At 38.2% G+C, this 11,802-nt stretch overlaps 1 protein-coding gene across 1 annotated transcript; it reads left to right on the top strand.

Annotated features, from left to right (window-relative positions):
• The first annotated feature begins 1,995 nt into the window (after positions 1–1,995).
• LOC114656571 (fibrinogen-like protein 1-like protein) lies at positions 1,996–10,224 on the top strand. The gene is made up of 3 exons (XM_051931337.1): positions 1,996–2,079; positions 2,522–2,671; positions 9,468–10,224. The coding sequence occupies exons 1-3, from the start codon at positions 2,076–2,078 to the stop codon at positions 10,097–10,099; spliced, it is 786 nt and encodes a 261-aa protein (XP_051787297.1). The 5' UTR covers positions 1,996–2,075; the 3' UTR covers positions 10,100–10,224.
• Positions 10,225–11,802: the final 1,578 nt, after the last annotated feature.

Raw genomic sequence — 11,802 nt, 5'->3', positions numbered from 1 at the left:
CCCGCAGACGCCTCAGTAGTTTAGGATAGTGTTGCTTAATAACACTCTGTTCATGGGGAAACTCCATATTAACATATCCATTAATGTTGAAAAACACCGTCATAATTGTTTTGCTGTTCAACGACCAAAGTAACCGGCTAGATTGTACTGTAGAATAAATGTCAGAAATACGCATCCTGATGAACTCAGCACAATGCCACTTGGCGGACTGTAGTCATGCGATATCTAGTGGCATGGTTGATAACTACACCTTACTCCACTGCGATTGACTGATTCTGGGAATTTTTGGGTCCCCCTCATTTAAATATATATATTGTCATGCACATGTGCATGGAAGACAACTTAAGGACTCTGATGATAGTAATTACCCGCTGAACCCAAGGTTGGTACAGTGGACTTAAATTATTATCTGAAATTACTGTATAGCACTCTAGGTGATTGAATTGAACTGTGTATTCTATAGTTGCGCATACATGGCAAACAGCATAGATAGTCCCTGCACTTATAGCACAGCTTATTACTTCACACAAAGTTTCTACAATGTCACAGTATGTAGGGCTATATATCAACAGTGACATTTTGGAGGCATTCAACCTTGTGTATGTACAGAAAGCTTGCCATCATTCCCTCTCTCTGATCATTATCTCCTCCTACATGAACTTTAGGTAATGCTAATGTTGTCTGAGGCGCCACATAAAATAATACATTATGTAGTCATTCCAGAGGTGTCGTCTAATTGCTAATTCTTGTCTTCATTTATTTGCTGTGGTTAGAATGAGAAGATGCTGCATATGTTTGGGGAAATCTGTACATCAGCCCCAATTTAGATGTCTCATTTTATTTTTAAAAGGTTTTGTATTTGTGCCAAATTTCAGATGTGACTAGTTTACTTGTGCAGTTTTCCACAATGACTGTCTTAACTGTTGCTAAATACACTGGTGCGCAGCCTTTAATCCCCATTCATATCAGAACTATTCAAATCAGATGCAAAACTCTTATGTATGGCAATGCACTTAGTAGCCACATAGCTTGCTTTAAGTATGTGTCTCAAAAAGATTTCTTACAAATCAAAACTTCAGTCCTCAGACTGAGGACATCCAACCAAGTATCTTCAACTAAGAAATAATATTTTTAAATCATGATTTTATGAAGTTATTGGGCAGCTGGCAGTGATGCTACAAGTGACCTTTCTGACTGTTTTGATATATAATGTAAGAAACTGTTGTTAGTGGTTTGTGTCCTATGATGTGCTGTGCTTTTTTGATGTCTTTGTGGATTTGATGTGTGTAACGCTTTGTCTATATGCACTGTAGGGCCTCCTTCTAATGTTTTGGTGTTGTCAAAAGTGTAAGGATTGTTAACAGTGTTTAAGATGTGAATGTGCATTCTAATACTAGCACTGCAGTAGAGAATTAAAAAAAAGAAAAATAGAACAATTACATGTTTATCATTAGAAATGACCACACCAAGCACTGTTGGTTCTAGAATCGGTGATCAAGACCCAGCTTGCACAATACTGAATGAACACATGTTTGGGCTGAAAGTTCTCTTCTCATTAATATTATTAAGTCAAGTTAAAGAACATCCTTCCATTACCATAAACATACTGCGCCATTGCTGCAACTCTGTCACAGTGGCCATATCTGTGAATCACGCAGCAGGATTAAATAATCTTCTAATTAATCACAAATGGGAATTATTCAGTTAAAAATGGAATGGCATAGTGGGAAAGTATTTCAATTCAAGCACATTAACTCACTCAAGTCTTGTAAGACCTGGCTGTGTAGATGATAGTCTTTGATATCGCATACAAGCAGGTTGAGAAAAATAAACAAAAAAGCCAACGTTTCATATTTATTCCAGGAACCTTGAATTCTATGCTATTGTTAATATGATACCCAAAAATGCTAATATTTATTTTTAGCACTTGCCCCCACTAAAAAGTTTACTTTCTTTAATTGTGCAAGATTTATTGACCCACACAGTGTCAGTCTGATTGGAGGAGTGGTTCAGAGATGTCTATATAAGGAACGTGAGGGCTTTGACTGTAACAGAAGCACTTCAGCTGAGTCAACATGGGTATGTCTAATGACTTTTGAAATGTAGACATCTTCATAGTATTGCATATTTGAATATGTGGGGTCAAAAAATGGAAACAGAGGGAGACTGACTATAGCCATAGACTATGAGAGTGGAGGGAATGTGCATCCTTTAATAAGGCAGAGCACTTTTGTAAAATACTAAGTGAGTGATGTTATCATGAACCACAGAATTACAGTGTCCATAGCTGTTTGAAATGGGTTATCAAGCAAATTAATTATAGTACAAATCAATCATGATGAAACTAAGAATGGCACAGTGATATTAGACTTTAGTGCTTGACATTTGAATTGTACGTGTTGAGAGATTACTGGATATCAGAAATTATGAGCATATTTACTGTATATTCCTTTGAGAAAATGGCATTGTGATTGTTCATTAATGCCCATGAACGAATGGGCAACTGTGTGTGTCTTTCTAGAATCCGTCAATATCGTGGCTGCCATTCTCCTGATGGTTATGTTTCAAACCACTGAATCTAAAAGAATACATGTGAAAGTTGAAAACTCTCACCTCCTAAAAGAGGTCCCTATCAAGATTCACAATCCTCGTACCCCAAGATCTACTAGTGGTAAGTTGACCTAAAGATATATTCTGAATATCAAAACATCACAGGTTGCACTGACCTAATGAAGAGTTTTTAACAGTATTTTTTAAGCAACTACCATTTATTTAAAACTTAGGAAAATGCAATTTTGGCTTCAACAGCTTTCATCCTTCAAACAGCTATTTAGTGTCCTTGATCACATCTATATTACTAAACGAAGGTTGTATATATGCACGGATGCCAGAGGCCGGACTCACCGAAGCGCACGCGCACGTGCACTGCGCCTCAGCTCCCCAGAGTCAAACCCAGCGGCTTCCCAGACTCAGTAGGTGGTGCACAAACAACACAACACAACCTGTAAACTAAACTTCAGGTCACAATACAACCGCTGCCCGAACGCGAACGCGCACACCACAGCATATACAACCTTCGATTAGTAATGTTTACGATGGTTGTATGTATGCACGAATGCCAGAGTCAGTAGGTGGCGCCCAAACAACACAACACAACCTGTAAACTAAACTTGAGGTAAAGCGTGCACGCCAACAAGTTGCCATCGTGACATATTTAAACAGACATAGAATAACTAGACGCCTCATGACCAGCAGAATCGTACATCAACGTCGCCCCCATATTGTGAGTGGCACTGCTGTGGAGTGAAGTAATGAATAATGTGCTATAATGTACAAACCGCTGTACGCTCCAAACCAGATCCCGGGGGATTACATTTCATTGGTAAGGCTGAACAATTGTTTTGGTTATATTTGGCCATTAGAAAATCCCGTTTTATAATCTTTACTTTAGCTAAACCAGGCTAAGCTAGTAAAGCTATGCATTTATGTGCTCAAGTGAGCCTCCAAACGACGTTTTGGCTAAACGTATTTAGTCACCACCTATGTAGATTGTTGTTAGCTGTTAACATTTCTCAAACTTGATGATGTTTTTTCTCAATGAGCACATTGAGGAAACACAGTTTGAAATTGACAACCATCATTTTATGCTCATGTCTTTAGTTGTGTCTGTCTTCCACAAACTAAGGCTACACCATATTGCCAGACTGAATACTCTCAAATTACAGGATCTGAGTGAGCGAGACGGACTGTAAGTCTGTAGGAGATCAGTGAGGTTGTAGAGAGCTTTAAATGTTAAGAGCGGTATTTAGTATTGTATTCTGTAGTTAAGAGGGAGCCAGTGACGTTGAGAGAGAATAGTTGTAATATGTTCAGTGGATTTAGAACAGCAGGTTATTATCCTGGCAGCAGAATTTTGAAGAACTTGTAAGCGATGGATAAGTTTTTGTGGGATACCAGATAGAATAGCATTACAGTAATCTATACGTGAGGTGACTCGGGCATTAACCAATACTTCAGTACTGTGTTGCGTAAGAACAGGACAAAGTCTGGAAATGTTTCGAAGATAGAAGAAGGCAGTCCCCGAAATGTTACTTATATGGGAGGAATTATTTAATAATAATAATTATTATTTAATAATTGCCATTATTAGTGTATAAATGGATATAAACAATTGCATTTAAACGATTCGCCAAAATCTGTCGTATGTAAACGATACTGTTTTAAACGTTATTGTATTTTTCATCAGAAAACCCGGTTTCCACGTCTACCTGTATTAGTTTAAATGGCACTTTTGCCACTCGCAATAAGGCTGACACGCTGACATATCGTGTCGACTGGGAAACACAGTGAATGCGCCGTCTATCTATATATGTCTATGTATTTAAACTTGAGGTAGTGGTGATTACTGACAGTGCCAGCAGTCAGCTACTCCACAGTGCCAGCGGTCAGTGTTCTCCACTCCACAGTACCAGCAGCTACTCCACTACACAGTGCCACCAATCAGTGTGCTCTAATCCACTGTGCCAGCACTCAGTGTGGCAGCTGTCAGTGTGACTTATTTGAATCACATTAAGGTAATTCAGTATTAAAAGTAAGTTCAATTATGGTTCCTAACAGCAAACGACTTCTAGCTAACAACACACCCATAGAAAAACAAAAACGAGACTGCATAGATAAAAACAATGACCGAAGGTGCCTACAACGCGCTTCTGAAACACCAGAACCAAAGGAGTCACGGCTGTAAAAAGAAACAGCTTTAGTACAAATATATTGTACATATATAGTTGTCCGCGGACAAGTGCAATTTTCTGGAGAAAAAAGAATTATATGTGCTGTGCGGGGCACATTTTTACCACTACTTTCAAATTTTAAACATTTGGGTACGTACTTCGTGCGGAAACAGTCTACTTAGGCATGTTCTTCATGTCTCAAATTGGTCTTCAATATTGTTTACAAAATGACGGCTGATTTTTCAAAGGGGAAGCACTCTTACGGTCTTATATAAATATTTTACCCTACTATTTACACGCTTGGACTTGCGGTCATTTTTTTCATGCCGACATTATGATGTAATCTGATGATTTTTCATTACAATCGATAACTTTTATATATTACCAGTAACGGCATACTGCACGATAACGTGCAGTGAATAAACTTGATTTGAGCATTCCTAGTTTTCATCCTCTTTCTCTGTACGTTTAGCATTCGTTTGCTCATAGTTTGATGTGCTTGCTGCTTCCTGAGCAGCTCTTCTTTTCTCCACCCGCTGCTTCTCTTCTTTCGTTGGCATCTTTTCGCGTTAAAACTGATTAAGTTAGTTTTTGTGTTGCAATTACTTAGTACGTTTTCCATAATTTTTCACTTAAGCTGGCACTTAAGTCTTCAATCTGCCTCAAGAATGATTAGCGAAGGTGGTGGGGAATGAGAACGACGCCCATACGCATGCACCGCCCTGCTGCGCGGTGCCGAGAGTCAACAATAAAATAAAATTAAAATAAAAAGAGTAATACAAATCATCACCCCGAAAGCGGATAGTAGACGTCACGTAGTATATGTGTACCAAAATTCAAGTCAATAGGTGAAACGGTTTGCGAGCTACAGGTGATTTAAAGTCTTGGACAGACAAATGAACAGCCACAGTAGCGTATTATATAAGAAGATTGATAAAATTCATTGTTTCTACATAAAAATGCGGTCATTTTACTTACAATGCAAATGTTTTCACCACATAACAAAGCTTGTTAGGCTGTTGATCTTTCCTGAAATTTGCGATTTCGCGTAGGTTGTGATATATTGAGGAGTTAAGAAATTTATTGCGTGACAACATCAATTTTGATGAGCTATCTATAGATCGTTTTTGATTAAAGAAATTTTCATATAAAACAAGTTGGTTTCGCGCTGTCAGTTTATTAAAAATAAAGAAGAAGACATTCTAATGGTTTCTAAATGTTATGAAATATCTATAAAAATCTTCACTTAGACGCGAATATTTTTTCTTCTTGTGAGAGATTATTCTCCAATATGAATTTAGTAAAGAGTTCTCTAAGAACCCGCCTGACTCAGGAAAACCTTCAAAACCAGATGCGCATTGTTGTTGATGGCAAACCTTTAGAAGAGTTTGACCCACTACCAGCTGTGGAATTCTGGCTGTCAACAGGCACATCACTCATAAAAAAACTGAATAGTCATCAGCATCCACTTCTGCAGGACCATCAGTCCAGGAACCATGCAGTTCAGCTCAAGCAGAAATGAACAGCATTCAGCCCGTGCTGTCTGAGATGGTAAAGATTCTTGGGGGAAAAGATGTTGCAAGACAAAAGCTGAAGAACATGGCAGAAAATGAATCAGGACAGTGTTCTGTTATGTAACAGAACTAGTGTAGCTATAATGAAGGCATTGTTTATTAGTGAGTTAAAATGACAAGGGAATCTTTTATATAATGTTCTAGAGCAAGGTGGCAAAATACTACTCCCTGAAAGAACTTTTTTCAGTTTTAAAATGGAAGGCAGTTTTGGTATCAATAAAAGAGATCAGAAAAAATAAACTATTTTTCACTTTTCTTATTTGTTTATGGGCAAGTGAATTTAACTGGCAGACAAGTGGATTTTCTAAGTTTGATTTCCACACCCCGTATAATATATATATATATATATATATATATATATATATATATATATATATATATATATATATATATATATATATATACAGTGATCCCTCGCTATATCGCGCTTCGCCTTTCGCGGCTTCACTCTATCGCGGATTTTATATGTAAGCATATTTAAATATATATCGCGGATTTTTTGCTGGTTCGCGGATTTCTGAGGACAATGGGTCTTTTAATTTCAGGTACATGCTTCCTCAGTTGGTTTGCCCAGTTGATTTCATACAAGGGACGCTATTGGCAGATGGCTGAGAAGCTACCCAACTTACTTTTCTCTGTGTCTCTTGCGCTGACTTTCTCTGATCCTGACGTAGGGGGTGTGAGCAGGGGTGCTGTTCGCACACCTAGACGATACAGACGCTAGTCTAAAAATGCTGAAAGATTATCTTCACGTTTCTACCTTCTGTGTGCAGCTGCTTAGTGAAGCGACATGCTGCACGGTGCTTCACATACTTAAAAGCTCAAAGGGCACGTATTGATTTTTCACTCTTTGTTTTTCTCGGTCTCTCTCTCTCTCTCTCTCTTTGTCAGCTCCTGACGGAGGGGGTGTGAGCTGCCGCCTTCAACAGCTTTGTGCCGCGGTGCTTCGCAAACTTAAGCCAAACAGCCCTATTGATTTGTTTGCTTTGCTCTCTGTTTCTGACAGCCTGTGCTCCTGACAGGCACTCCTTTGAAGAAGAAGATATGTTTGCATTCTTTTAATTGTGAGACAGAACTGTCATCTCTGTCTTGTTATGGAGCACAGTTTAAACTTTTGAAAAAGAGACAAATGTTTGTTTGCAGTATTTGAATAACGTTCCTGTCTCTCTACAACCTCCTGTGTTTCTGCGCAAATCTGTGACCCAAGCATGACAATATAAAAATAACCATATAAACATATGGTTTCTACTTCGCGGATTTTCTTATTTCGCGGGTGGCTCTGGAACGCAACCCCCGCGATGGAGGAGGGATTACTGTATATATATATCCCATTTCACCTCTCCCTCACAACAACTTTCAAGTAATATGTGGGCTCCTTACATTGATCCAGCATTTAAGATTTCCATTAGGCTACAGAGCTACAGCACATGCTGACCAAAATACCTGACCTACGTAGAAACATCAACTATGACATATCACAACTATTTCTGACTCTTTAACAGTGCTGGATCTAATCTTATACACTGACATTAAAGTCTGAGTGCCATGGTCCCTGTCCTAATTTTAGGGAGAGAACACCATGGCTTCTTGTTTTCAATCCATCACTATTTTTGATTGGTAGCCTACTTTTGCCTTTAATGAAATCCTTGTTTAATTAGGCCTTTTTAAATCTTCTTTCTAGAGCTGCACTGTGATACAGTGGTTAGCTTTGGTGTCTCACTGCCACCGAGACTAGGTTTAAATCAGTCCTGGCTCTTTTAGTGTATTTTAAATGTTTCTAATTTCTTTTGCGTGGGTTCTCCTCCATGTGACTCTAAATTACCTGGTGAGAGACATTTAAAATTATTTGGAAAGTGAATTCAGTGAAGCAGAAAAATAAAAATAATGGACACACTCTTGGGCATTAAGTTCTTTAACACCAGGATTTCTACTAATTTACTTAAATCCACCCAAACCAATGCTAAGATGACAGTAAACTATTACACACCATTTTAACTCAGCACTGAGTGCCAAGCAGGACATAGCCCTGGACATTGTGGCATCTACTCACTCTAGCACACACAATCACACAGGGGTCAATTTGGAATCTTCAGACGACCTAACCTACACATCTTTGAGTTTGTGTGAGGATAAAACCCAAGCAGACATGGAGAGAACATGCAGAGCTTCGTGCAGAAGATAACCAGGTACAGTATTCAAACCCAGGAAGCTGGGCCAATGAAGGACCAGTTCTAACTACTTTGACACTGTGCTGTGTTTAATTAAATAAGCATTTTTTTTTTTAATAAGGTAATAAGTAATGAATAAGAAATATATGGATTGAAAAACAGCACCAAGATTGTGCATTTGTAAACATGTGAATTTGCAAACATGCCATATGACTTTTATAAATCTTGGTATGGACGCATGTCTTATGAGTATTACATATTTACAAAACTTTATTCACATACACAGAAATGTGGTGGGTGAACTCCAGGAGGTTTCATATTATAGCCTCTTGGTTTATAACAAAGGAGATGTCAAATGAAACAGTTTAGCTTGGGGTTTGGACTGGTGTTTCTTAGAGCCACTAGTGCCTGATGTCATTTCCCCTGTTGTACTTCATCTTGAATATGCTAATTGCTTTAATTGATGATAAGTTTGTTATTTATAGTCAAAAGAATACTGAACTGTCATACTCTTTCCCCTTTTCCACATACTTATGGGATGTCTTTTGATGATTGTCTTTTCTTTTGTTTCAAATTACTTCATATTTGGCCCTTCCTCTGCATTCCTAATTTACAGTCACACTGGTCCAAAGTCACTATTCAATTAGACAAAACACAGAAAACAAAGGGGCAAATGAGAAATTATTAAAAGATAATTTAATAGTCAACCATAAATCTTTCAGAAAATGTCATAAAACAGAGGCAGAACAGAAAAAAAGAGGCATAAAAAGTAGAAAGAACCCAAATGCTGGCTGTTATCTGACTGTTACTGGATAATGTCACATCCATGTGGGTTCCCCAAGAAAACTCAATAGTTACATGCAACTGCAAATGACAGTTGGGACAGTAGCAAGAGTGGACAAAGAAAGAGCATGACAGTGTCTCTCTATTAAAAACGCCTTTTTCCTTGTCAGACTGAAGTTTTGCTGAAAGTCTCTTCACCAATTATTTTACAGTTTACCCCAGTGATTGTAGTGGTTTTCCTCCCAGTTACCCTGATGGGCTTTATATAATTCAGCTCAATAATACACACCCACTGGTCGTCTACTGTATAACTGAGAATAACCAAAAGTGGACTGTAATCCAGAAGAACACCATTGCCTCTGAGATTGAATGGAGGGAATCATGGTCTACCTATAAGTATGGCTTTGGCAATGTGGAGGGAGATCACTGGTTGGGAAATGAATACATCTACAAGTTAACTACTCAACAGACATACAAGGCAAGAATTGTGCTCAATGCTACAAAGACTGACACCAGGTATGCTGAATATGACACCTTTAGTTTGGATGAGGAGTCAAGAGGCTATGCTCTGCGACTGGGTAAATACGCTGGCACGGCTCCTGATTTCATGATTGACGGCAGTTCAACACATGACAATATGAAGTTCTCCACTAAGGACAAAGACCAAGATCGTAATAGTGGTAACTGTGCCACTTCTTACCATGGTGGCTGGTGGTATGACAATTGCATTACTGTGCAGCTCAATGGGAAGGGCTACATTTACTGGAACACCGTATGCCAAGGCAATTGTGAAGCCTCACTAATAATGATCAGACCTTCAGAAATTTGCCAAGAGTCGCCTTAAATCTGACTGCTATATTTGCACCAGTTTCATTTCATTAGTATTGAAGCTTGTAGAAATGTGGCTGTTAAAAATCATGTTATCTGTAAGGTTTGCAATAAAAAAAGAAATACCTTTGTTATAGGTGCTTAAGAAAATAAAGTACTCTGTCTTCCAAACCTGAAGGTTTTTGGATTTATGTAGTTGAAGATAAGAAATGATAGCAATGATTACTCACATGTTTACCATAATAATGTGTTTTTAGTAGGAAATAACAAGATGTAAACTTCATATGCAAACACACATAAAATATCAGGTACTGTAGCAATGCAATATAATGCTAGATGCATAAGCATACACTAACTCAGCATCAAAGTATTTTTAAAGCGTGACTACCATTCATTAATGTGAACTGCCAAGGCCATCTCTGATTGGAATGCACATAAGGCTGTTTGACATCTTGGCCTGAATGACAGCATACTTGAAGATCTTTGACTTTCATTATACAAGCACTCTGTGTCGATGTTAAAACTCAGTTTGGCAAAATGGCTAAGGCAGTGGACTTTAATTCAGAATATTGCTGGTTCAGTCCCTGCCTGATTCAATGTGAGAAAGTGAGCCAGTTACTTAACCTGCATGTGTTTTAAAGGAGGCTGATCTTGTATGAGAAAACCCATCCATTCATTATCCAACCCGCTATATCCTAACTGCAGGGTCACAGGGGTCTGCTGAAGCCAATCCCAGCCAGCACAGGGCGCAAGGCAGGAAACAAACCCCAGGCAGGGCGCCAGCCTACCGCAGGGCACACACACACACACACACACCCACACACCAAGCACACACTAGGGACAATTTAGAATCGCCAATGCACCTAACCTGCATGTCTTTGGACTGTGGGAGGAAACTGGAGCACCCGGAGGAAACGTATGAGAAAACATTAACCTAAAATATGAAACAAAGTACTTACCTTACAACCTCATCCAATCTCCAGTCCCGGAAAAGGTGTTACTGATGAATTAAACTAGAAATTGAGATAAGTAGTGAAACATTTATGTTAAAGTTCTATTTTTAAAGCACTACAAAAATATAACAAACACTGTCAACATACACTTAAAATATAATACAGAATTAATTAAAATGAATCAAATTTTTGAGATGAGATGTAAACAGCAGAGCAAACGCTCCACCTCATAAGTTCAATTAACTTGCATGCTTGTACACAATCTGGTGACTATCTTCACATTTTAATTCTTCCATTCTTTCTCTTTAATAATTTATCACAGAAATTTACAATATATATTTTAATCAGCTGTGCTACAAAAAAATTTTGGAAAACATTCTTGTGTGAATACAGCAATGAGCCAGAGGAGGTGAAAATCCTTTCTGAATACAGTAATTTCATTCCTAAAGGTCAACATTACAGAAAATGTCAGTTTATGCTAATACTGGCAATCTTGGTGTATACCAGGATGCAAAGAGGAAATGATAATGCTATATGTGCATCAGCAAATACAGAGAAAAGCAGCAGATGCAAGACCAACACCAATTGAAACAAATTATTCTGTATTTGCGACATGCAACAGTTGACTGCGAAGCATTCATTAAAAAAGAAGACCAAAATTCAAGGACAACTGATTAAGAACTACTTTAGTATCTCATATTAAGCACTCTACAAACATCATTGTCATCAGGTCCACTACTCCAATATTATCCTTAATTCATTCACT

Source organism: Erpetoichthys calabaricus, chromosome 8, assembly GCF_900747795.2.
Source record: "Erpetoichthys calabaricus chromosome 8, fErpCal1.3, whole genome shotgun sequence".
Lineage (NCBI taxonomy): Eukaryota > Metazoa > Chordata > Cladistia > Polypteriformes > Polypteridae > Erpetoichthys > Erpetoichthys calabaricus.
This window is presented reverse-complemented; position numbering and strand designations above follow the sequence as displayed.

What these genes read in the sequence shown, in the direction of transcription:
- LOC114656571 (XM_051931337.1), top strand. An exon ending in TACCCCAAGATCTACTAGTG is followed by an intron (nt 2,672 to 9,467) that starts GTAAGTTGACCT and finishes ATTATTTTACAG; the next exon opens with TTTACCCCAGTGATTGTAGT.